Source organism: Pholcus phalangioides, unplaced genomic scaffold (genome assembly GCF_987345545.1).
Source record: "Pholcus phalangioides strain wild (caught in Gottingen) unplaced genomic scaffold, Ppha-v1.0 ptg000042l_1, whole genome shotgun sequence".
Taxonomy (NCBI): domain Eukaryota; kingdom Metazoa; phylum Arthropoda; class Arachnida; order Araneae; family Pholcidae; genus Pholcus; species Pholcus phalangioides.
The window spans coordinates 9,329,364-9,356,719 of NW_028301628.1; the positions used below are offsets into that span (position 1 = coordinate 9,329,364).

The 27,356-nt window shown below is 39.0% G+C and overlaps 1 protein-coding gene across 1 annotated transcript in view; it reads right to left on the bottom strand.

Annotated features, from left to right (window-relative positions):
* Positions 1 to 16,587, bottom strand: part of LOC149064444 (potassium channel, subfamily K, member 13-like) — a 115,508-nt gene extending 98,921 nt beyond the window's left edge. The window contains exons 1-2 of the mRNA XM_089254820.1: positions 16,516 to 16,587; positions 6,886 to 7,390 (exon numbers count right to left, since the gene is read on the bottom strand). Coding sequence (XP_089110946.1) covers positions 6,886 to 7,219 — 334 coding nt within the window. The 5' untranslated portion in view covers positions 7,220 to 7,390; positions 16,516 to 16,587. The remainder of the gene's footprint in view (positions 1 to 6,885; positions 7,391 to 16,515) is intronic.
* Positions 16,588 to 27,356: the final 10,769 nt, after the last annotated feature.

The following is a 27,356-nucleotide window of genomic DNA, read 5'->3' on the forward strand; positions in this document are numbered from 1 at the left end:
TATCTACAAATCATTTAAGTGACCAGCGACACAGCTCCAAATCACTTTAGTGACCCGCAACACAGTTCCGGACCACTTAAGCGGCCCACGGTGCAGGTCCAAGTCTCACAAGTTACCCGCTGTTCAGTTCCAGATCACTCAAACGACACGTTTACAGATCACTTAAGTGAACCGAGACACAGTTCCAGAGCACCTAGGTGTGCTGCGGTGCAAGTCCACATCATTCATGTTACCCCGGGGCACGCTTATAGGTCACTGAAGAGATTTCCGTTAGTTTTTTTTCTATTTAATTTTTATGTGAAAATGGTTAGATTATTTAGTCTCTTGACTGTAGGTTTAAGAGACCGTAGGTTCGTTGAGAGAATATGTTTGGAGCTAATTGAAAATGATTTAATATGATATTACTTGATGATAATAATGGACTATAACACTGCCTCCTTTCTTTAAAACAGTGTTTCTTAAAATTTTTCGCCCATGGCTCCTGTAGGACATTGTTTTCTTCTCAGGCCCCCCCCCCCGTCTAATCCAAGCCCCTCCTTTTTATCTTCCTCCAAGAGTAAGAACTCCTTTGTGTGGACCGGTAAAAATTTAGCTGACCCGTGAAAATTGGGGGAATCAAGAAATTTCACCTGCTCTGACAATATGAGCTCCTGACCGTATGAGTGACCAAGTGATTAGACGAGTGCCTATATAGGTGGGTGAGTGACAGCCCGTATGCGTGAGTGACTGACTGAATGAGTGGCCAAGTGAATTCACCATTCAATCGTGATTGATTGTATTAGCGAGGGAGTGATCGTATGAGTAAGTGAAAGTGAGTTACTGTATGATTGAGTCAATGATCATGCAAATGACCAAGTGAGTGACATAAATCACATAATATTTATACATGGAATGTCGGGGTCGGGTTTGAAATTCCGGGGCTAAATTTTCAACTCAGTCACTCACTGGCCACTCATGCAAATACAAATACAATACCACAACAGGAAAAATGCCCAACGAGGTAGCTGAGAAAGGTCACTCACTTTATCACTCATACGTTAATGTGCTTGGTAAACTTATACAGTCACATACTTGGTCACTCGTACAGTTAACATACGTTGTCACATACAGTCATTAATTGGTCACTCATACAGTCATTCAATTGGTCACTCATACAGTCATTCAATTGGTCACTCATACAGTCATTCATACAGTCATTCAATTGGTCACTCATATAGTCACTTATACAAATACAAATACAACGCCACAACAGGCAAACTGCCCAACGAGGTGGCTGACTTAAGAACATCATGGATCCCCGAGCCATTTTTTGGAGGCCCTACCTACTACTGCTACACCACACATGCACCCCCCCAAGAAGTCGGGGCACTTACTTGGTCACTCATATGGTCAAGACAAGTGAACTGTCAGGGGTAAATGTCGAACCAACTTGATCACTCATAGGGTCCCTAGCTCGACCATTCACGTGGTCACTCACTTGGTCGCTCATAATATCAGGATAGGTGAGATGTCAAGGGCGAAATTTCCGGGGACAAAATGTACTGCGGGCAAAACAGCACCGGGACGAAATGTCGGGGCAAAGTTTCTGGAAACCGAAAATGGGAGGAAAGGTTTTCTGGCCGGGAAATATTTATATAATACATAAATGTGATAAAATAAATCTGCGGACCGGCGAAAAACACAAATAAGAGGTAATTATTTGATGACCAGTGGAAAATAAATGGACAGAAGTAAAAATTGTGGACTGGCGGACAATAATTTGAAAAATAATTAATATGAGAAAATATTATTATTTCTCAAACGTAATTCACTATTTCATAATGAATATAAGAAATAATTTGCGGACCGGAGCAAGATGAATAAAGGGGAAGAGGGTAATAATTTCAATATCCGCCAAAAATAAATAAAAAGAAATAATTCCCAGACCGATGGCTAAGAGAGAAGTAAAAACCAATATATAAGGAGATGGCATAATATTTAAAGTACATCTAAAAGTGTGTAGGAGTTGAGCAAATTGTTTTGCGGACTAGCAGAAAAATTCTCGTGGACCAGTGGTTGAAAAACAACACTGAGCTAGGTAAACTCATTTTGTTTGAATACATTCTTAGCCAGTGAAGGGCAACGGACAGAATGTTAGGGTTGAAGAAAACCGGCAATTGTTTATGGTCCATTTTTTCGGCCATAAAACAAGAATGACCACATTTATGACGAAATGAATGACACTTTGGGCAGAGTTATGGAAGCAGATAAGTGCCTGTATCGCTGACCATCCTTGACGATTTCTCACAATAGAAAGGAAGCGTACTACTGACACAGTCGACGCTGCTTAAAAGAATCACTGGCAATGTTATCATCCTGGTATTGTTATGTTGTATTCACCAAGTGCGGAACGAACAAAATTGTAACAGGGGAAAAAATTCTTTTACGGTTATCGGGACTTCGGCTAATGTTATCTTTTTATTGACCGAAAAATTTTCTTTTTGCATAATTTTGAAAAGCTAAGGCTAAACTAATTTTTCCCCATAAGTTACTGTTATCAATCTTTAAGACAATACAGGGTGATTCAAAACTCAACGTACAAACTTTTAGGGGAGGCGGAAAACACAAAAACAAAACAGAATCGCATACGAATGCATGACCGGAAACCCTAACCTCATCGGCTGAAGGGTAAACGAAAAAAGATGCTGAAATAACAAACAAATAATAGGTGGAAAAACTCTTTATCTAGCGATAATTTACACGAGGACAGTACGTGTACACGTTAAGTTTCACAAAAGGTGTTCAAAGTTCTCACCATCCACAATTATGCACGCTTGAGTGCGCTGTTATCCGCCGTAGGATAGATTTTCCACCCATTATTGGCTTATCGTTTTGGCATCTTCGTTTATCCTCCAGTTGATCAGGTTGGGGTTTCCGGTCATACATTTCTATGTGATTCTGTTTTGTGTGGGTTTTTTTTTTTGTGTTTCTACCTCCCCTAAAAGTTTGTACGTTGAGTTTGAATCAACCTGTATAGGAGTTGAGAAAACTGCCTTATTGATAAATAATTCTGTACTCAGTTCACAATGCCATAATCGGGCCGTAATAGCCGCTATGATACCACGTACGTGCAGCGCTTCTTTTTGTAATGACTTTCCTATAGTGAAGGCTTGTGTAAGGAAAAAAAAAAGTTCCTTTCTTCAGTTCATGGTCAGCTTCTTTCACAAGTAACCACATTCACAATTCTTCGGCCGGAGAAATTTCGTAAGGAATCATTGGGACGTACCGTATATTAAATAAGTATCATGATTCGTGATACACATTAGACCAGTTCCAATCCACCTCCTAACAATTTCTGAATTTTAAAAAAAAAAAGTACTTCAGCTTAAAGGATGAGAAATCCTGTTTTTAGAACACTATAAAAACAAAAACAGAAGACATGATTTAATGTTTTGAAACTTATTATACGGAAAAGAAAAACAGAGTTTTCCCGTTTTCATACGTCCCGTTTGACCGAACAGGTTATCGTACTCACTTCAGGATTTTTTGGGATATAATTAACAATCGGTTATTGTTATTAGAAGCCCAAGAGTTCCAATTTGATCGCATTAAGCGGCGTGCACTGTAGAACGATGACAAAGTCGTTTTGTATCCCGATCTGATCATGCATTGTCAGAATCGACAATGTCCAATTCGAAATCATCTTCATTCCTGAATTTCATATTTACTCAAATTTCGAAACATTTATGAAAATTCTGAGAAACTGAATTTTCTAGATGTTATGCCGAAACTAATTATTTAGAAAGAAAAGTGATTTTTGTCTCCTCCGGGAATCGAGCCCAGGTCCCCTTCTATATCAGGCAAGAATGCACTAACCAAACCAATACACGATAAATACACTTTTTAATTCCTTATAACAAGCACAAGCATTAGTAGCGTGAAGCACTGAGTGGAGACATTTTCTTCCAAAATATTAGTTTCAGCATAACATCCAGAAAATTAAATTCCTCACTATATTTTGGGCCAAAAAAATACCATCCCTTAATACAAAAACGCCAACTGGGGCAAAACTTTCTGTAGTTAAGGGCGGCTTCTGTCTCCACTCAGCGCTTCACGTTACTAACGGGTGTTACAAGGAATTGAAAAGCGTGTCTCTGGTGCATTGGTTAGTGCACCTGCCCGGTATGCACAAAGGGACACAAATCACTTTTCTTTCCAAATATTAGTTTTGGCATAACATCCAGAAAATTCAATTTCTCAGTATATTTCGGGCCGAAAAAATGCCATCTCTTAATATTATGAAAGTTCATTTGATTATAAATTCTAGCATTCTTTTACTTCAATTATAGAAGCAATAAATATTGTATGAAATTATTGGGAAGTATTTGACTTTCTTTTTTTCTCTGGATGCAGTGTTGATCCGGTTGGAAAAATTCCCTTTTCCGAAAGGAAGCCCAAAGAAAGGACGTCCATCCCTTTCCCCTGAATGTTTGTTTTTGAGCATCTGTAGACAGTTTGGAAGAAAGCCACCGAACAGGCGCCACGGATAACGATCCAGTCATTCGCTAACTCTTACAACTGATACGGACTCGCACACACACAAAAAATAATAGTAATAATAAAAATTGAGAGTTGTACACTTACTCACGGTGAAAAATGCCGTGGAAAATGAGTCCACTGACAAAGAACGTTGTTTTGACCTTTGGAGAGTAATCTATAAAGTCGTTATTAAGCTCTTTGCTAGCATTACGGTAGGACAGCGTTTCCCCAACCTGTGGTCCTCGACGGTTTCATAAGTTGTCTGTACGCAGACTTGATAATTTAATAATTCTGGCTGAATGAAAAAGTATTGAAGTGTTGTAATTTATGTTAGTATTATTCATATGGGATTCATATAAAAATTATAGGTGCCTTCATAATTGAATTCGCCGTACCTTATCGTTGAAAATGCAGGAAATGGCAATCCTTGGAGGAGGGGGGGGGGGTTTCAGTAATTGTAGAAACGATGCAATTAACGACAAATTTTCTAATTACTGCTACAATTGCTAAAATGTATGGAATGAAGGGCTGCTACATATCGCTCCAAACAAAATTGTAGTTTGGGTAAAAAAAAAATCAATAGACCTGGGGACCATATTTATCGAGAAAATACGGGGAATTACGATCTTAAATATGGTGAAATACGGACATTGCCAATTATCAAAAAAACGTTGCCCTAAGTTGGTAAAATCATCGATTGTTCTTGAGATTGCGGAAATAACGAATCTCTCTCTCTTTCTCTCCTCTCTCTGTGTGTGTGAAAAATATGTGAGATGAATACAAATATTTATACGGCCATAATTATTATATTATAATTTTAAGGTAAGAAAATGTTTTGTTCACGATTTTTTTTTAATATTATGAATGAGCATATTTAAAAAACGAGACAAATGCATAAAAAATGTTGGAACAAACAAAAATACAGGAATGTCCTGTAATATTAATTCTATTAATTCTGATTGTAATTGTTCATATCTCGAACAAGTTGCTACAATTAAATACCTTAGCATATACATTGATCACAATCTTAAATGGAAGAGTCATGTCAAGTACTTGCAAAAAAGACTACGGCTAGTAATTTTTAAATTTTGCTATCTCAAACCTTACTTGAATCAGTCGTTTTTACTAACTCTTTATTACTCCGTTTCAGTCACTCCTACTATATGATCTAACTGTCTGGGGTTCTAACTACCTTTCAACCCTTTACCCTATAATCAGCCTCCATAAGAGAATAATTAGAATCGTCACAAATAATTTTACTACTCCATCTATACAACTTCATCAACATCTCGGAATACTTACATTACGTCAGTTATATTTCTATAAATCCATTCTCCTCCTATTCAAAGGTCAATTCTCCTTGCCTTTAAATATATCTCGATCTTCAAATAGACTAAATAATATGTATTCCGAAACAGTGAATTACCTCACGGTATCCTGTGAATCACGTATCACTATCACGTATCACGTATCACTGTTAAAGAAACATTTTATTTATCTTTCCCAAAGTTCTACAATACATTACCACCAGAAATCACTCACAATACCAATTTATCATCTTTTAAAAAATGTGTTAAGAACTACATATTTTCAATTGATGATATAGCAAATATGTTTTAATGTTTTTCTGTTGTTCATGTAATTCTTAAATAACGTAACAGTTTAATTTACTTACATGTTGCATCTAGTCGTTTTTGCTTTTATTCCAACATCCAAAAGAAATTTATATTTTTAGATGCAGCATGTAGAACTGTTTTTAAATTGCACTCCTCTGTTGCCACGAATTTTTATTTTTATTTGAATAATTTTGATTTTTTACTTGACTATTCTGGTTTTAAATATTAATTTTTACTAGCATTTACCAGAATGGCTTATTTTTTGATTGAACCCTTGAAATTATAACCAAGAGATTATTTTTAAATACAGCCACAAGAAGTACGACACTGGACGACAGGTGTCCCGAATCGAGACGACAGCGAAATATGACGACAAATTTGAAGGAAAAAAGAGTTGAAGTAAAGCAAAATTGAATTGTGCTAGTGACATTGAACTGTAATTTAAATAATCAATTACAAGGGAATCACTGCATGAGAATAGCAGTATAATGCCGATAATATAAGGTGGCAAACAAAAGTACCCACAAAATGCCAACCAGAAATGGTCTCTCGAGAATTTTTTTGATGCCAATTTCTGAGGAGGGTTGTCATCAATATGTGCTAAAATTTACATCTAGCTGTAAGGCTCAAATATTATACAAAGCCAAATCCTCGCTGTACTCAAGTGAGTACAGTGAGTGCAAATGGGTTAATAAGATTTACAGATAGAGAGAGCAATCCGTAAAAAAGAAGGAGGTTGGCATGGACTCACCGATGGTGGACACGACTGTAGCCACGAAGTAAAAAGCTCCCGAGTAGTCCCAACGTGGCCTCTTGTGTATGACCCCGGACGACGAGGCGTTGCCGTATTCCCACAGAAGGGCGTCCACGTCGGCCGGGTCGACGGTACCATTGTACTTTTCGAGGAATGTCCTGTGTACCTGCCAGTACCTGTCCCGGTCGTGGACTTCCGTCTCCTGCTCGAAATATCGGAAGAGTATCGCTCCCAGCCCCATGTACAGCAGCATCACGAGCCCCAGCAGGAGAAACCGGGTGTTGTCCTCGTGTATATGAAGCAATCGGCAGCAGCCTTTGGGGCGTGTCATAGAGTTGTACTATGTCCTCGTCTTCGTTGTCGGGTCACGCCCTGCATCGTTTCTTTGACCCGGCGAATGACCTCTCGTCACAGCTCTCTATCCAGCTACGTTATTTGCTTTTCGAGATGTCACACAGATGTCGCGGTTCACACGTCAGCCGCAAAACACCACAGCTTCAACCTAAATGATAAGAAAATCAAGGAATTGTCATTTTCTGTAGGAATCATTCGAAAAATCATAAATATCCATGAAAAGATTCAAAACTGTCAAGGATGAGAAAAATTTGGATCTGTTTACTGATCAGGAACTCGAATCCGCTATAGCTTGCCCGTGCAAATGCATGCGGTTTACAACATACATGATCAACCCATGGCCCATGGGCCAAGTGTTATCTGATGTGGCTCGAGATGTCAAATTGGTAAATAATTAACCAAGTATCATATTTCCAAGTCATTTTGGTGACCCGCAGCTTATTCCCAGTACAAATATTCAGTCATTACACTACACTCACTTCACTTCTGAGATATAGATGGCAGCACTAAAAAATCATACGCAACACTAAATACGCACTCAGACTGTTAGGTACACATACTTACACTTCCGGCACAACTCACTAGGTAGTAAATTGCCCATGGCGATAGACCCGAGTTGTGCTCGGCTTCAAAAAAAAAAAAAAAAAAGCTTATTCCCAGATCAATTTAATGACCAGCGACATATTTACAGACCATTGAATGACTTACGCACAGTTCCAGATCACTCAAGCCACCCACGTCACATTTGCAGATCACTTAAGTAACCACCTATACTACTTTACCGCACACCAACTCCGGTCATATATCGTCATCCAGAAAAGTTGGGTGGGAAATGAAAGCTCCATCCATCAGTGGTCACGCCAGGCAAATAACTTTCTTCTAACGTTCTATGCCCGAGTTCGAACCCATGGATCTTGATGGTAACCTTCATAGTGGAAGACAAGCATCTTACCACGGCACCACTCGAGCGAACTTAAGTAACATTTACAGATCACTAAATTACGTGACCCGCGACACGTTTTCAAAATTAACGGAGTCCCTCGCTCTCCTAAATCTTGAACACCCTTGGTTTACAGCCAACTACGCGTCATTATGGGGTAAAAAAAATGCCATAATCCAGCTTCTATGAAAAATAAAGTATGATGAAACTCAGTATCTCTACAGACTATGTCAGAGGTTTTCAACGTAAAAGCTCACGTGGAACCCTTGACGTTATGAAGTGCTGCGGACCTCTTAATGAGTACGAGGATGTTCCACGGAACCCCAACAAATTTTGAATATTTCTCAGGATTTTCTGTAAATTTTGCGTAAGTTCGGCGGTACAAAAATCCTCACTGTTAGCGAATAGGAAGTTTTTTAAAAATCGAATTTTTTTAAGAATGACATTTTCAGATGAAACGGGAAATAACATTTATGACGCTTTTTTCATCGCATAGGGTTTAAACCAGATTCTGGTTTCAAAATTCATTTAAAAATTCCAATATAAATTTAAAAAAATCAATAATTCCAATAATTACAAAATAGAAGTAATAACACAGAGTAAAACAGACTGTCAGTTTCTAGCTGAACGTAATTCTGTGAAGGATGCAAAATTATTTCCTGCTTGCCATTGGATATGTGTAAGTGCTGATTTGACAGTAAAAGCGCTCACGCGCGCTATGTGGGGTGTGAAGTCTCAAAACTTTTAGTGCACACACTCGCCGCCGCGATGGTCGATATAGACCATAGTCTCCCAAACTTTTTCTTCCATCGCTCCCTGCACCAGAAATTTTTTCTTCTCATCGCCCCCCAACTCAAGTAAACCCATAGGATCCAATGTTAAATCATTAGGGTCTATCGCCCCCTTGGACCAATCCATCACCCACCTGGAGGCGATATTGCCCACTTTGGGAAACACTGATATAGACGCAATCGCATCGTGAGGACCCAGGTTCGAACCCCACCGTCGCCACAGTAGTAGCCGGCTGAGGTTGGTTTTCTGTGGTTTCCAACTTCGACGCGCAAATGTGAGCCGATCTCTTCGTCAAAAAGTCTCGCCACAGGCAGAAACGAGCCTACACAACGGTAAAATCTTCAATCATTCCACTTCACTCATAGTTAGAAAAACTGATGGCAGATGACTACTACACATAACAAGCATCACACACAGCAAACAAACTTTACGTTATTTTCAGAACACGGACACACACATTCCAACATGTACCAATTCATTAGAAATTCCGCAGAGGAATATGAAGGAGGTGCGTGTGAGGTTTAGGAATAATAGTAGTGGTCGACCCCGCTTAAACGGACTGATATCAACGGTACCAGCACATAATATCCGATTAAGCGGTGTATTCGATTATGAGGGGGAACAGTTCAGTAGTCGTTTCACACCGTTTGAAAAGTTTGCAACGTCTTAAACACATCAAATTATTGCTTTGCTGCCATCTATGTATCCATCCTTTTAAAGCAGAAAAAATTTCACAACTTTCTTAATATTTAGCAATTTCCTCAGCTTTTCTGGCTAATCATGTCGTAATTGATTTATGTCTTTTTGGCTTTTTTTTTAGCATGAAACCAATTGAAATACAGGTTGGTCGGGAGATCATATTTTCTCTTCCTTTTTCTGTGCATCCCTTCTTTCGCCAATCTTCTACCATTTAATCAGAATTTTTCTTACTGCTTGAAATCTGAGCTTAAGAAACTCCAGACTCTTTGGCAATTTCAGTTGTTTTTTTTTTTTTTATATTGCATCTAAAACTTTTAATTTGCCGCAAAAACTCAAATTCTTTTCACGATCTTTATCCAATTTCAAGACATTGCGTGAAGAAATATGGCGTTTGTGCAGATTTTTTAATATTTGTTTTCAATGAGGAAGCTGGTGCTTTCTATGGGCTCAACAGAGAACGAAAATAAAATAAGATATAATCAAAGGTACTGAAGACTTCGAGGATCGAAGTATAAGTTATTCATTAGTCTTATTTGGCAACATATTCGCCATAATTTTCAAATATATATGCTTCGTCTTATGAAAATATTATGTACATATAGTGGTTAAAAAACCGGGTGTCCTGGAAGTGCTAATGCGTCCTTTATCTCATCAACTGTTCGTCGTGGAGGTATAGTTTCAATTTGAAAAATGCTCAAAAGGTGTTCAGAAATCACCCTGTACCAGTTTTGAAAGTGAAAATACAACGTGTCGCAAAAAATATAAATTTTTATACGGTCTTCTAACTTTCAGTTAGAAAGTAGTTGCCCTGACTCTTCAGAGCCCAACTAAAAATTTTTTCGCGTTTCCAAATGCAGCATTTGAATTCAAAAATCGGAGACGAGTTGGGAAAGAACGGCATAAACTAACGAGCAAGATCATTATGCTGCTCTTTCCCACCCATTCTCCGATTTTAGAATTGAAATATCTCAATGAAAATTGCGGTTAAAAACACGGGATTTTTTTTTAGGGTGGGCATGCCCAGAAGAGACGGTTTATGGAAAATTCTCCGACAAAAATTCATTGACGGAAAATTGACCGACAACAATTCCTCGACGGAAAATTCATCGACTAACAATTCACATACAACATTCGATACAAGTGAGTGAGCGAGAAATGACCGAATATGGGAGTCAGTATATGACTCCCACATTCGGATGTAATGATACAGTAGTTAGTGAGTGAGTGACAGAGTGGTTAGTGTTGGTAAGTGGAGCGAACTCTAGTGAATGAATGACAGTGAGCGACTTAAAGTAAGTAACCTAGTGAGTGAGCGTCATAATGAGCGACACTGTGGTAGAATGAGTGTTCCAGCGAGTGACAGAATGAGTAACCTAATGAGCTAATGATTGACTGAGTGACCTTGTGAGTGAGTGAGCGAGAGCGAGCTAACTCTGGTGACAGGTCGGTTTCGCTCATTTATTCACTCACTCGATCATTCATACACTCGTTCATTCCCTCATGCCGAACTAATGTCGGTGAATTGTTGGTCGGTGAATGATGAATTGTCATAGCGGTGAATTGCATGGTGGTGAATTGCATGGCGGTGAATTTTCCGGACACGGAAGAGACAGGGCAACAACTTCCTGATTGGAAGTTAGAGAATAGGGAGAATAGAGTTGGGAGAGAGACCTTATAAAAATTTAGAAGTTTCTTTATTTTGTGACATACTGTATTTTCACTCTCATTTTTGAACGTTTTGAGCATTTTTTAAACTGGAACAATACCTCTACGACGAACGGTTGATGAGATAAAGGCATCATCAAGACCTTAGAGGACATCCTGTATTCACTTGAGTTAAAATATTGTAATAAGCGGGAAAACGTTGTTGAACTTATTCGATTAAGCGGGGAACTTTAACATTGTGCAAGAGAAATTCTGGTTCCAGAAGATTTTATCCACTCGAGCGGGGTATCCGTTAACCGTCACCTGATTAAGCGGAGCCGACTGTATGGCATGGCGTGGAATCAGATCTTGGACACATGTACCCAAAGCTAGAGGAATTTATTAAATATAACGGCATGGTCCGTCCCATCGAAAGTTAGCATCGAAACGTATAAGCCTAGGGTTCTTAACTTTTCTTCAGGCGTGACCCAAAATCAACAACAAGATCAGCTTCGCGACCCAAAATTAAGTTCGTTTTTCGAAATTAGTGAAACAGTGACGAAAAAGTGCATTTATAACAGGATTGTAAGTGAATTTGTACTACCCATCTCGGAATAAAGTTTGGGTCATGGCCCACAGTTCAAAAATCCCTTGCTTTTCGTGGATTTGAACGACCCATCTTGGAACCTCCTGCGATCCAAGTTTGGGTCGTGACCCATAGGTTAAGAATCTCTGGTATAAACCTTTCTGGTAACTGCCAATACTTGGTGGTTTTTAGTTACGATACTTACGGGAGATTCAACAAGGCATTCATCTTTGTACTATCTGAAGAAGAAAAAAATTATCCAGATTTTCCCAGACTTCCGACCTACGTCCGGGTCGAAACCGTGCGTTACCAGGATGTAATTTCTCGCTTTTCTTTCTTTCTTTTTTCCGTTTTTCGCAACCCTGTTATTTATCCTATCCATTTGCACATTTATTAACTTGTTTCTACGACGGAGAATCATCACTTTTTCAATGTCATTTGTCATCGTGGCCCGTGGTAAATTGATTCATTTGTAGGAGCACATGCATTTTTTTTCTGTAACATTTTTTTTTTTTTAGTTTTTTTTCCTTCCTTAATTATGGAGATGGAGTCTCTGGAATTGAAATCTCGAACGATTCTCGTTTCTCATTTGTTTGATACATCTTTGGGACCCAAGGTTATGATTTGCACACACGCACACTGAAAAAAAAACTGGTTTATTGCTTTGTCTGATGTCCCTATATCTGATGTTTTTTTCTTTCGTTATATCGAATGGGAACCTGTGAAATTATATGGCTGCAAAATTTTTTTGGGCTCGAATTAAACTGCAAAATGAATCACTGTACTGAGTATTTTCTTAGTTTCTTAGAAGTGAGGAGCAACTGAAAAAAATTATGATTTTCTTTTTCCTGGGTCTTGAAATTCAAGATGCTTCAAGATTCTTCTGGAGCCAGAGAGGAATGTTCTAGAATTTTAGCCAGAAAATTCTGAGGTGTGAGCGAAAAAATTCGTAAGTTTTGAGCCAGAAAGTTCTAGAAAATTATAAAGTGTAAGCCAGAAAGTTCTAGAAAATTATAAAGTGTAAGCCAGAAAGTTCTAGAAAATTATAAAGTGTAAGCCAGAAAGTTCTAGAAAATTATAAAGTGTAAGCCAGAAAGTTCTAGAAAATTATAAAGTGTAAGCCAGAAAGTTCTAGAAAATTATAAAGTGTAAGCCAGAAAGTTCTAGAAAATTATAAAGTGTAAGCCAGAAAGTTCTAGAAAATTATAAAGTGTAAGCCAGAAAGTTCTAGAAAATTATAAAGTGTAAGCCAGAAAGTTCTAGAAAATTATAAAGTGTAAGCCAGAAAGTTCTAGAAAATTATAAAGTGTAAGCCAGAAAGTTCTAGAAAATTATAAAGTGTAAGCCAGAAAATTCTAGTTTTGTACAAAAAGTTCTAAAGCTTGAGCCAAAGACTCATGAAATTTTTAGAATTTACTTCTGAGAAGTTCTTCTTAAAAAAAATATAGAAACAGTTGAAATTTAAGGACTTGAAAGCATATTAACCGATATTTGACTTCATCAAATTTCTTCATAACCGACTTTAATTATTAGAAGTTTTATCAAAGTAATAACTTGAAAAATAAATTTCTCTCAAAAAAGAAGATTAAAAATATTCCTATAATAGGTCCATTCAGAAATTAATGTTTTAAGTAAACAGCAGAGAACGCTAGTGAAAACATTTCTTCTATTGTTTTATGCGCATCAACACGTCGCTCTTCCAATTTCTTAACAAAATATTGCATATAAATTTTAAAAATTACTACTGATATTTATACGTAACATTTGAAAAGTTTGGAAATTCCCCCTCCATCAAGCCCTGCAATAACGAATCAGACTGAGGGCATCGGCTTGTCATGGGAGCACGAAAATTCAAATTCTTCCATTTTGATAGCACCTTGATTCGTACTAAGAGTTGAAGATTTTAAACATGAAAATTCTTTTGAGGTTCCACAGAATAAGGCCTCTGAAATTCGTGAATAAACATAAAACAATATCGATGTAGGCATTTATGACAGAAAAATTTCAAAAAAGGCATTTTGACAAAAAAGTTTGAAAATAGGCAAGAAAGGCATTTTGCCCGGATTTTTGGGCTCTACTTATACCATATCTGACCAGCGGACAGAAAAACGTTGTGCACTACTGCTCTGAAGTATAGGCATGCTCAAAAAAATGGTCTGGAAGGTTGGTTCCCTTGAATTGATAAATACTTTTTCAGAGTTTCTGAACTAGCTTAGCTTTTAGATGATGTAGGCATAGATTAAATGTGAAATTTTGCACGTTATTTAAATTTACCCCAGCTGACTGCTGTTTGTGCGAGTGAATTTCTACGTGTTTCACGGGTACTACTACTACTTCACCAAACACCAACTCTGGCCATATCGCTATTTACTGCCATTAATGAGATTGGTTGGAAATGAAGTCGCTGTTTATTGGTGGTTGCCTCAAGTTCGTTAGGGAAAATATCTCATCTATATCAGTCCAAGGATTGGAACCCCGTGACAGCAACCTTCACGTTGGTAGACGAGCATCATACCACCACACCACTCAGGCGCTGCGAGAGCAGCGCTACCTATCGGTAAATTTTTATGGTTTTTTTCCCTTTTCGCTATACAAAATTACAGTGCTTAAGGAGTACCCTTCACTTCCAGCATGGCCCACATCTTCTTCGATCACCTCCTAAAATCTCTCCATTGAGGCAGAGAAGCGGGACATGATATCACCATCTATAGCAGAATGTTCCTATGAAATGTTATAGTAGAATGTTCCTATGTAATTTTATTTAGGGATTAGAAAAATTTTCATTTACTACGAGATTTGCGCTATAACAGTATTCGTTATAATGTGATAATTTTCTTCGTGATTGTGAGCTCTCGTTACAACCAACTCGGTCTTGAATTGACCACGAAAATTCAAAAACTTTGAATTTTACGTTTTTTACGATTATTTATTAACTGCGGAGCTGCCTAAAATTAGGTTTCTGCCGACAGATAAGTATGAATAATTTACTACAAAATGTTTGCAACATCTAGAACATACATACATTCATACATTCATGCTGATGCGTTTATAGGCCATTTGAGTGACCTGTGCCACATTCCCCGAGCATTTACGTGACCAGCGGCACATACACAGATCACTTGAGTGACCTGAGGCACATTCCCAAATTACTTAAGCAGTTAGCGACATATTTCCTTATCACTTGAGAGAACCGAGACATATTTTCAAACGAATGAAGTGGCCCGCATTCTTCAAAAGGTTGAGCACCCTTGATCCAGAACTAATTCTGAGGTCTCTGTGAGCATTTAAATTAGCTAGGTGGAACCTTTTTTAAGTGCTGTCCATTTTCTCCTACAGATGACGTCAGGAATGAGGACAATAAAGGACTTTTACTGTATTTTGGATTTTTTTTTTTTTTTTTTTTTTTTGTGGGAACAGAAATATTTGAAGTCTTTATTCTAAAATTATCTGATGTTGGATAATACTTTTGGTTTTCATAACATTTGAGAAAGTATTATTATAAATTTTCCAACTTTCAGTCTCGAAATATGAGGCTGAAAAGTTCATTAACTTGGGGCTGAAAATCTCGTGGATTTATGTCTAGATCTTGAAACGTATAATATCAATGGTAGCAAATTTTTATAGATTCTTAGAAATTCTGAAGTTCGGCCCAATGTCCATGACGAAAACCCATCAATCAAAATTTTGTTGAATCATGTAATAATTACGTGAAATAATGTGAAATGAAACCATGTGATTGACCATTCACTCACCCTTCTCTTCTCGCTCTTGGACCGTGAAGTCGTTGGTCGTCCTCAAACAGCCGAATTAATTTCGTTCTTGGGTCTATATTACTCAGTAAGAGATAAATGGTGAATTTGTAAGTTCCCATAATTAAATCAATCACTATATCAACGATCCATCGCTCACCATCCCACCATTCAAAGTTGTCTCCGCTCGCAAAGAATAATCCAATCTATATGGAAACCTTTCTTAATCTTAAACTATAAGTTCCTGCTTAAAATCATAGCTCCTGCCGATAGACGAGTATGAATAATTTACCACAAATTGTCTACTAGAACTAATTTCCATGTCTTTGTGAGCGTTTCATTTTACTCAATGGAACTTTTTTCAAGTGTTTTGTCTACTTTTTCATACAGGTGACGCCAGAACTGAGGATGACGAAGGACTTTTACTGTGTTTTGGATTTTTTTTGCAGGAACTGACTTTTCGTATTTATATGTGCTTTGTATGATATTCAAAAAATCATAAAATATGTTACAGTATTATTATCAATTTCCCAACTTTCAATCTTAAAATTTAAAGCTGAAAATTTCATCAAATTAAGGCTGAAAATCTCATCAACACTTGATGTGAGATTGTTAAATTATTTTATTAGGCTTAAATTGATTAAGGCTGAAAATCTCATATGCCTAGAGCTTGAAACATATAATATCAATGATAGCAAATTTTAGATAGATAAGAAATTAGAATTTTATCAAATTATAGACTCTTCGAAATTCCGAAGTTCAGTCCAGTTTCCATGATCAAAACCCATCAATTAAGAACACGTTGAATTATTAAATAATTACGTCGAATAATTTGAAATAAAACTTAGTGGCCATTCACTCACCATTCTCTTCTCGCTCGTGGACCGTGAAGACGTTAGTCGTCCTCAAACAGCCGAATCGATTTCGTTCTCTGGTCGTATTATTTAGTTAGGGATAGATGGCGAATTGTAGGTTCCCGTACTAAAATCAATCACTATAAACGATCTATCGTTCACCATCACGTTATTCTTATATTCTTATATCGCAATAGTGACAGAGCTACGTTCGAAACAACAACAACGGCAATCATCACGTTATTTAAAGTTTTCTCCTCTAGCAAAAAACAGTCCAATCCATATAGAAATCTCTATGGGAACTAACCTTAATATCTAAAGTCTTTATTCTAGAATTGTCGGATGATCGGAAAAATTCATAAAATATGCTAAAGTATATAATTATAAATTTTTCCAACTTTATCTTGAAACTTGAGGCTGAAAATTTCATTAACTTAAGGCTAAAATTCTCATAGTCTAAGGCTAAAATTCTCATAGTCTAAGGCTAAAATTCTCATAGTCTAAGGCTGAAAATCTCATCAATTCAAAGCTGAAAGTCTCATGAATTTATGCCTAGAGCTTGAAACGCATATTATCAATGATAACGAATTTTTATAGACTCTTAGAAATTCTGAAGTTCAGTCCGATTTCCATGACGAAAACCCATCAGTTAAGAGCACGTTGAAGAATTATTCAATAATTACGTCAAATAATATGAAATAAAACTTAGTGACCATTCACTTACCATTCTCTTCTCGCTCGTGGACCGTGAAGACGTTAGTCGTCCTCAAACAGCCGAATCAATGTTGTTCCCGGGTTTGTATTACTCAGTAAGGGATAAATGGTGAATTGGTAAGTTCCCATACTAAAATTAATCACTATAACAACGATCCATCGTTCACCATCACGTCATTCAAAGTTGTCTCCGCTCGCAAAGAGTAATCCAATCCATATCGAAACCTTTCTTGATCTTGTTAAATGTGCGGATGGTCGTGCAACCTTGTCGTAGAAGTGAGCACGTGTTCTGGCGATGGGCAGCTGTTGGCATCATGTCCGTGTGGGCAGGAGGCAGCTTCGGTCCGGTTACCATGGTTACGGGATCATTCTTTGGAGGCGGGCAGAGATTCCCACTCCACCCACTCTCTCTCTCTCTCCGTCATTACACCGAGAGAGATTCTCTCTCCTCTCGCTCTAAATCATAGCTGATGATTCGAAGCGCCATCTAACGGGATTCACCAACGGCATTCGTCGACAGACAGGCGTCGCAGTCACTATTATTGTTGATCGGTGACGAACGGGTGGGAGATGGAGAGAGAAAGAGAGAGAGAGGACACTTACGACTTTCCTCTCACTCTTCTCTCTTCTTTTTTTATCGTAGTTTTATAGGTTCATCGTATGTACGAGATGTGCTCACGTGACCCGCAATTCCGATGACGTCACCGGTGGTGTGAATACGGAATTTTTCTCGGGAAAAAAGTTATTCAAATTAGCTGTGTTTGTGGAAACTGATTTTTTGGTGGGAACTCCGTCATTGCGATACCGTAGTTTTGTATTTGATTATGACTTTCCGGGTTGTTAATTCAATAAACTCGAATTTTGATATCATAGGCTGGATCGTAGTTTATTAAACTCTGGTTACATGAAAGTACTATTTTTGCGGTATTCGGTAGTTTCATTTCTACGTCATTTTAAAATGACCGTTCGAGTTTTTACTCATCGAACTGAATTCTCGCAGTACATTTTGTCATTGCGGTTACCATTTTCATTTCTACATCCTGACATCGTTTTGTGATGATCACTTGCATTGCGCGAGTCATTTCGATATAATTGTTTTGAAATGAATACTTTTATTTCGACTCGTTCCGACATCGTTTTGCTATGACTTATTCTAGTTACGACTCATTCCACTTTTGTGATGATCACTTCCATTTCAGGTCATTCCAACGTCATTTTGCTATAACCACCATCATATCGACTCATTCCAACATCTTTATGCTTTACCCTCTCTTTTTTTTCGACCCATTCTGCTTTTAAGATGACAACTTCCATTTTGAATCCTTCCCACATCGTTTCGTCATGACCTCTTTCCTTTTTCTTGACTCATTCTGACATCCTTTTTCTTTGCTCTCCCCCTTTTCGACTTATTCCGCTTTTGCGATGATAACTTCCATTTTGATTCATTCCGATATCATTTTATGATGACCCCCTTCCATTTTGACTCATTCCGACATTATTTTGTGATGGCCACTCCCTTTTTCGACTCATTCCGACATCGTTTTACTTTGCCCTCTCTCTTTTCGACTCATTCCGATTTTTCAATAATAACTTTCATTTCGACTCATCCCGATTCCCCATTTTGCGATATAAGTCTTTTTGGAACTTTGACAACCCCAGCCTATTTATTTATTACACAACAGCCTAATCAATCTTATTTTACAGCCTAAATCGAATATTCCAAGAAGAGGCTACTCGAGACTTTAATAAAGTATATGAGCGCAAAAGCTCACAAAGGATGCACCCGGCTTTAATTTTGGAGTATCATTTTTGAGCAATTTGCCACACTCGCAGGTACCGCGTTCATTTCGAATCATTCCGGTTTTTGCGATGATAACTTCATTCCGACTCATTCAAACGCCATGTCCGATGGCCACTTTCATTTCGACACACCTCTGAGATCGTTGTGCTTTGCCCACTGAAAAATGATAGAGGAACTCCTCTATAAGCCCTCTTCAGTTGATAACCTTATTCATTGAGATGACCGATGGTGTTTGTTGTATCGGTTTCATCTCGACCCATTAAGTGAATGCATTTAAAAAAGTAGAGGAGCGATATTTATAACGGAGAAAAGGGTTTTATAAGTCGTTATGGAGAGAGATGGCGGAACAGAGAGTGAGAGAGACACTGGGGTAAAATGGAAGAGGCCTTTTAATTACTCAAAGTTCCTCGAAAGAGAAGGTGGCGAGAAAAGTTCTCGGAACGATTTAATGCTTCCGGCCGTGGCTCTTGTTGAGTGAGGAGGTTGAAAGCTCTTGACATATTGAGGATGTTAACTTGCAAGCCTTCGGGGTCTTGTGGGAAGAAGGCAATAATTAGCGGCTGGCTGTGAAGATTCAAGGAAAAAAAGAAAGAAAGAAGCCAAGGAAGAGAGAAGCAACATCTCTTCGTCTCGAGACAATGTATTGGCCTCTCGCACAAAACGGCGCTTGGCCTCTTCCGGTTCTTTCAATACTCGCGGAAGTGAAAGTTCCGGTCTCTCTCTTCCTTATACATATCTCTCTCTCGTCTTGAGAGAAATTCTATCGTGCACTTAATGAAATCCGCCCTAAAATGGTAATTTACCGAATAAGTGGCGTGGAAAAAAACAACAATGTGAAAATTTGAATGTTTTCATTCAAATTCTTAATTAATAATTGTATGTTATTAGGGCCACGCTATATCCTGGAGCGGGGCTTTGGTAGGCAGGATTTACAGGTCAGGATTTTTTTACGGTTCCTTTTCAGTGAATTTATGGCATCAAGTAAATTATGTGCTATAGTTGTTTTCTTAAATTTCAATTTTGGTGGTACAATTTTTTTTAAATTTCAATTTTCCGGTGTTATATATATTTTTTTAAATTTCACATGGTGGTAACTTTTTTTAGATTTCAATTTTCATGATCTTAAATTAAAAAAATTAAATTGCCCTTAATCAAATCCCTATGAGCTCCCCGCGTGCTCATATGAGAGACATGACTAAAATTGTAAATGTGATTTCCCGGGTATATATCCAAAATCCAGAGCCACCCCATAGGTATCATAATCGAATTGAATAATGTAATTACTGTAACGTCAAATTTGAACTTTGTAATTTGAGTCATGATTATTTAAAATGGAACTGATCCTCTCTCTCTAATGTCGGGTGGAAAAAAGATGACTTCAAATATAATTACATGTTAAGATGGCAGTCAAGTTACAACAAACGTGTAGGCGTTTCTCGGTGCCCCAATCGAATATCGGCTCTCATCAAACGAATCCTACGCACAGAAAGGAAAAAAGAAAAAGCATCTCTTATCGGCAAGTGTTTCCAAGAAACGGATATTTTTGCGTGCTGTGATAAGGAGAGGCGGAATGAGCACCTTTGATGACTATATGTTACACACACTAGCCCTAAGACTATAAATCTCTCATAAACTGCCGATTCTTCTTAAGAAGACGTACTGAACCCCAACACAAAAAATTCACTTATCTCCTCTCTCTTCCATGTGTTGAAGATGTTATTAATTTATGATCATTATTATTATAACGAGTCGTGGAATGGCAACAGTATGGCATCCGAATGTCGGCTCGTGTTGTTATGGTAACAGATGTCTCTGTTGGATCTTCATTATTGAAGTTTTAGTTATGTTCTCGTTCGTAATCGATATAACATCGTATCACTAAACATGGTGACAGCGGTGTGATTCGAACCCACGCCTCAGAGAGACTGGTGGATAAACCAATTGCATTCGCAAGCAGATCTCTATCGGAGACCGAGCGCTGGTACGCACAAATTGAAAAAGAACTGCTAGCAGTTGTTGTGACTCTTGAGAAATTCCACGATTACATTTATGGACAGAATATCACCGTTAACACCGACTACAAACCCTTGGTAGCTATTGTGTTTAAACCTTTGTTGAAAGCACCAAGGCGTTTACAATCTCTGTTGTTAAGAGCAACACACTATGACTTCAACTTGAGGTTCGTTCCCGGAAAGCAAATTCCTGTGGCAGATGCTCTTACACGAGCTCCTTCAAGGGACTCACTCCCTCATCTCCATCATACAACAGATGTGGTGGATTCGATTAAGAACATCAGCTTCTTACCAGTGCCTGACCTTTACCTACCTATCATGCAACAGCACACGCGGAGTGATTCTACTTAGCAGGAAGTTAAACACCTTATATTGGAAGGTGGGCCAGAGACTAACACGAATATCAGTGCTATGGCCGCGGCATATTTTCCATATCGAGATGAGTTGGATATCTACAATAGCATTATTATCAGAGAAGACCGCATTGTAATGCCAACAACACTTCGCGCTGAAATGAAGAAAAAAATACATGCGGCATCAAGGCATAAATGCATGTCTCAGACGAGCGAGCGAAGTTGTCTTCTGGCCGAACATGTCAGGAGATATTCGGCAGTATGACGAGTCCTGTGGCGCACATGCGCTGCCTTCGCACCAGCACAGCCAACTCCAACAATAATAGTTCATGACATTCCACCGAGCCCGTAGCTTAAACTGGGTGCTGATATTTTTCAGCTAAAAGAGCGAAATTACTTAGTTCTGGTAGATTTACTTCAGCAAATTCATAGAAGTGGACTTCTTGCAAAATACTCTAGCTAGCTCAGTAATCCACAAATTGAAGCATCATTTTGATCGGCACGGAATTCCTTGCACGCTCATCACAGACGGTGGTAAACAAACAGTTCCTAGATTTCACAAATGGCTGGGCTTCCGTCATCTCATTTCGAGCCCGGGGAACAGCCACTCCAATGGGCAGGTGGAATCTGCTGTTACAATTGTGAAATCTATCTTCAAAAAGTGTGCTCGCTCAGAAGGCCCATACCTGGGCTTATTAGATCGACGTAACATGCCAGATGGTCAACTAAGCTCAAAGGATCTTTGGAAGACCTACACGGACGAGCCTACTACTACTAAACCACACATGCACCTCGTCCATATTCCTCTGCGGAACCTCTAACGAATTAGTGCATGCAGAAATGTGCGTGTAGTGAAACCTGACGTGAAGTTTGTTTCTGTGTAATGCTTGTTATGTGTCATTTACCACCAGTTTTTCTAACTATCAGTGAAGTGGGATTGAGTAATTTATAGTTGTAGGCCTGTTGCTCTCTGTGGCGAGACTTTTTAATGGGGAGATCGGCTCGCATTTGCGCCTCGAAGTTGGGAACCACAGGAAACCAACTTCAGCCGACCACCACTGTGGCGACGGTGGGATTGCCGACCAGTAGCCAGCGTCTACAATTTCTTCTACCGCAGGTTCCTGAAGTCCATGCAAAGTTGCTAGAAAGGCAAAATGAGATGGCTCAGCGACATAATAGAGCATCACAAGACCTTGCGCCAATGCATCCTGGAGCTTCAGTGTTGCACCGGAACTCTCTACGCCAGAGTCCGATTTGGGAAGAAGCCTGCGTAACAAAACAGATCAGTCCGCGCACGTATGAGATCCGTAAAAATGAGGGCTCCACGTTCAGAAGAAGCAGACAATTCATTAAACCACATGTCCAACAAGATATGGAAATCAAGCAAACAGTTTCACAGTCAGCCTGTCACCACCAAGACAATATGACATCCCTACCTGAGATGCAAGAGCCTGAGTACAAGCCAGAAAAAAGTGGTCCTAAATCTCCAACAACCAAAGATGAGGTATCACCCCATTGCCGGGTTCCAACACCACAGAAACAGGTAGCAGGCGCGTCATCACAGACAACCCGAGATAATGGATCTTACACGATCATAAGATCGGGTCGCCTGGTAAAGCCTCCATCTAGGCTGACATACTCTCACAAACTATAAGAAACTTATGGTTTTTCCCTAAAGGCTGAAGATGTTATTAATTTATAATCATTATTATAACGAGTCACGAAATGGCATCAGTATGACATTCGAATGTCGGCTCGGTTGTTATGGTAACAGATGTCTCTGCTGGATGTTTATTATTGAAGTTTTGGTTATGTTCTCGTTCGCGCGAGCGCGTAATCGATGTAACATGTTTTCGGGGGGGGGGGATAGTAACCCTTTACAGAGGTGCCCGAGTGGCGCAGTGGTAAAGATGCTCATCTTCCACTATGAAGGTTATCATCAAGGTCCATGGGTTCGAATCCGGGCATAGAACATCAGAAGCAAGTTCTTTACCTACCGAGCCTAAGGCGACCACCGATGGATGGAGAGCCTTCATTTCCCACCCAACTCCACTGGTTGGAAATTGCCGTATGGCGATATATGACCGGAGTTGGTGTGTGGTGAAGTAGTAGTAATCCTTGACAGAAATGATAATTACGGTCAGCTTTATATGCATGACCTCCCGCAACCAAGTGACCGGCGAGTCCTTAGCTTAGAGACTCTGTGATGGTTTTATTTAGTACATAAAGTCGAAACAAGCCCTTTTCTACGAGATAAGGGTTCACACTGGACCGTTACTGCAACAATACGTGTCGATGTCGCGGTTATACTGCTTACCGAATCAGTCCAGAGTGTACCCGGCATTACATTTCTAAGCGACTTTTCTAAACCAAGATTTTTGGTGGCTCTCACGTCAAGAATGTACATAGCAAAAATTATAAAAAAAATATATATATATGGTTCTTTTCTGTCCCCCCCCCCCCGATATAGACTGAGCTATATCCTATCCCAAGAGAGCCTCTCTGCATGTGTCGCTAAGATGCTGAACATTGTTGGACCAAGTCGGTTCCCTGCTTTGTTTTGGTCGATCACAAAAAAAAAAAAAATCTTTGACCAGGGCCGTCTTAACATCATCATGGAGCCCATGGACTTAGTTGTGTTCTGGGGACTTTTACCTGACTGGAAGTACCTTCCTACCAATTGATATATTTACTATAGAAAATTATAGTTCAGAGATATATCATTATGATAAGTTCCTCGGATTGGCCCCATGAGTTAACACGGCCTTTTAGCTGCCATGAGAAATATATTTTTAGGTAAAATAGATGCAATATATATATATATATATATACGAGATTTTATATAGTTTAATTCAATCCGTTTGTTTCGAACGTTCCGTCGGCTCCTTAAGAATCTCATGGGTTCACCCACAGGTCCACAAACTATCTTCTGGAAAAAAAAAACACTGCCCTAAATGTCCAGGTATTTTCGATTCAGGTCAGCCAGCACGAAACCACGTGACCATTCCTAGTCACGGAAAAACTTAGCCGTACGTTAACCATAAATGTCCACCTCATAACGGACATCAAGTGACCTACCCTCCTAATAGTTAATACATTAATCCCCCAGCAGAGGTGACTATTACCAATATTTTTATTATATCAGTGTGTTTGCTAATAATAATCCATATACGTTAGAACAATAACCATTGTTTGTTCCGTGAGGGGTTGTGGTCTGCCTCATTGTATTCAGTGATGGTCAGCGGCAATTGGTCAGTGAGGGGAGAGGGTGGGGGGAGCAAAAAGAGACGGCAATTTGTCAGGGGAGCAATTCTCGACATCATCTCTCTTGTTTTGGGTTTTGCCATGCTCCATCTTTATCGTTTTTTTTTTGTTTTTTGTGTTTTCTGTGCTTTTTTTGGAGGTCGTCGACAAATCATCATCTTCCCGGGGATGCACCAAAAAATCGGTGGTGGTGGTGGGAAAAAAAGGAAGCCTTCGCACTGGTTGAAGTTGATGACCTGAGATCTGTGATCGTTTGTTTCCTCTACCACACACGCATACACACACACACACGCGCGCATTCCGCCATCGTTGGCCTCGTTTTCTAAGCTTTTGCTGAGGCCTCCTAGTGGCGAGAGAGTGTGGCTCCTAGAGAGAGAAAGAGAGAGAGAGCGTCGGACGGTCGCTCAAATCGGGCCTCCATGGCGTCAGCCTTCATTTTCGTCGAATATCTCGCTCTCTTCTCTCGCCCTCTATTTTCTCCCTAGAAAACTTTTTTTTTTTTGCTCATCCCCGATTTTCTACGGAATTTTATTTATTTATTTTTTTAAATCTGGATCACGGATGCAGAAAATCATATTTTACCTACGGCTTTTTTTTTTCTAAACTGAGGATTGAGTTATTAAAAACAAATTTGCATTTCGAAAGTAGAATTTTCCCGTTCTTTTTTTTAACTATAACATTATTATTTCTAGAAATTAATCTAAACTAGAAAAAATTAAATTAAATTCCCTGAAATTAATATGATAATGAAAAGCAGGGGTTTATTTACTTAATAAGGCAAAATTTTATCTTCCATTGCAGTGGTTCCCCCTCCCCCAACCTTTCAAGGTTCAAGTAACTTATAAAATAGCGTAGCGTAGGACACTTACTTACCCTAGAAATGCATGGAAAGTGTGCTCACCTCTAGAGTAGTGTTTCGCAAAGTGGACGATATCGTCCCCTGGTGAGTGATGGGGCTCTTCAGGGGGGGGGCGATAATAGCTTTAGACACGATTGGGGGCTACGAGTGCACATAAGGAGGAGGGGGGGGGGGCAATGGGAAAATTAAAGAAGAGATAAGTTTTCGAAAACTCGGACCTTTTTCCTAAGGGGAACCTTCGTAAATATCCGTGGCCATAGGCAAACCCCCCCCCCAAAGAATATTGTACATAGTAGTTGTACTTGTTGCATCTGTTAAGGAAACAGAGCTAAAGTGTGCCCCCCCCTCTCCTTTGAATATGCGCTACACATTCCAGATGTATTGTAAAATACAATTTGGACCGTAGTCAGAAATTTCATTCGCGGGGGGGGGGGACCCACTTTCATTTTTGGGGGGGGGGAGAACCAAAGTGGTAGAACAATAGATTTGGCCATCTTTTTCCCTTTTTCGGTCATTTTCTCACATTCCTTCCAAGTCTGCCCCCCCCCCCACTCGCTACGGCCTTGATTGTAACTGTAATTGATCGATAAAGCATCGATCAACACCATCTGGGGATAAGAGGTCCAGCATCTCCCTGGAACTGGTCTTGCTAATGACTGAGTCAGTATTGAAGCCATGGGTCCCCCACAAAGGGGGCGCTGCTTCTGGTTTTAGGGCCCCCGAGACGATTCTCATCTTTTTTTTCATATTATAAATTCACTACAGCAGCGGACCGTCAAAGAGCCTAGCCTCGGGACCCCGTGACAGGATGCGAAGGGGAGGACCATGATTCATCACTGTTCCTTCACCTACGGCGTAGTTTCCCAACCTTTTTTGTCTCATCGCCCCTTCTTCAGAAATTTTTTTCCTCCCATCACCCCCAACGCAATCTAACCCATAGCATCCAATGTTATTCCCGTAGCTTCTACCGCCCCCTGGAACATTCCATCACCCCCCCCCCACGGGGCGTTAACGCCCTCGTTGGGTATCACTGACCTACGGCTATGGTCTTTAGTCTTTTTGTATGCTGTTTTTTATGCATAATGACATCACCGTATGCAGTGATCGTTAAACTTTCGTCATCCGCGGCTCCCATTAAGCGGCCTCCACACTATGACTGGGTCAACATCTTCGAGAGCAGAAAGCCTCACCACGAGATTCGTGACGTCATCGAGATCCGTCCTCGAATCCAGTTTCCCTGTAAGATCGTTTTCCAGCAGCACCATACACTGTAACGCCAATACGTTTTATAATATATTTGACCCACGTTGCTATTATATTTTTCCTTAATGATACAGAAAAAGAGGTTGAATTAGCAAAGAATTGAGCACTCGAATAGATGAGTTTATCCTAATTAAATATTATTTTCAAGTATAAATTAGGGCCAGAGTTTTTAATAAAAACTTGACAACATTCGAAAAAAAATACCCTTTTATCTCAAAATTGCCTCAAGAGAATTAATTTTTCAGAATTTCATTTCTGTTGATTTTAACCAAAAAAATATCCATTGAAAACCCAAAAAAAAAATTGAGACATATTCAACTAATATAATATCCTTTATTTTTCATTAAGATTGAAAACATATAGTGAATATTGCATATGTCTGTCATTTAAAAAAAATCTGTAAGAAACTTTTCATGTAATGTGTATTTTATAAAAAGGGAAGAAAAAAAAGAACGAATGGATAAACAAATATACTTTGCTTTGCTCTTTCCAGAATTCCATTCATTAAATTTTAATGTAATCTATGGATTGGATATGAATGATTGCATGATTCTCATTCGTACACAAATGCACAACATTCTATG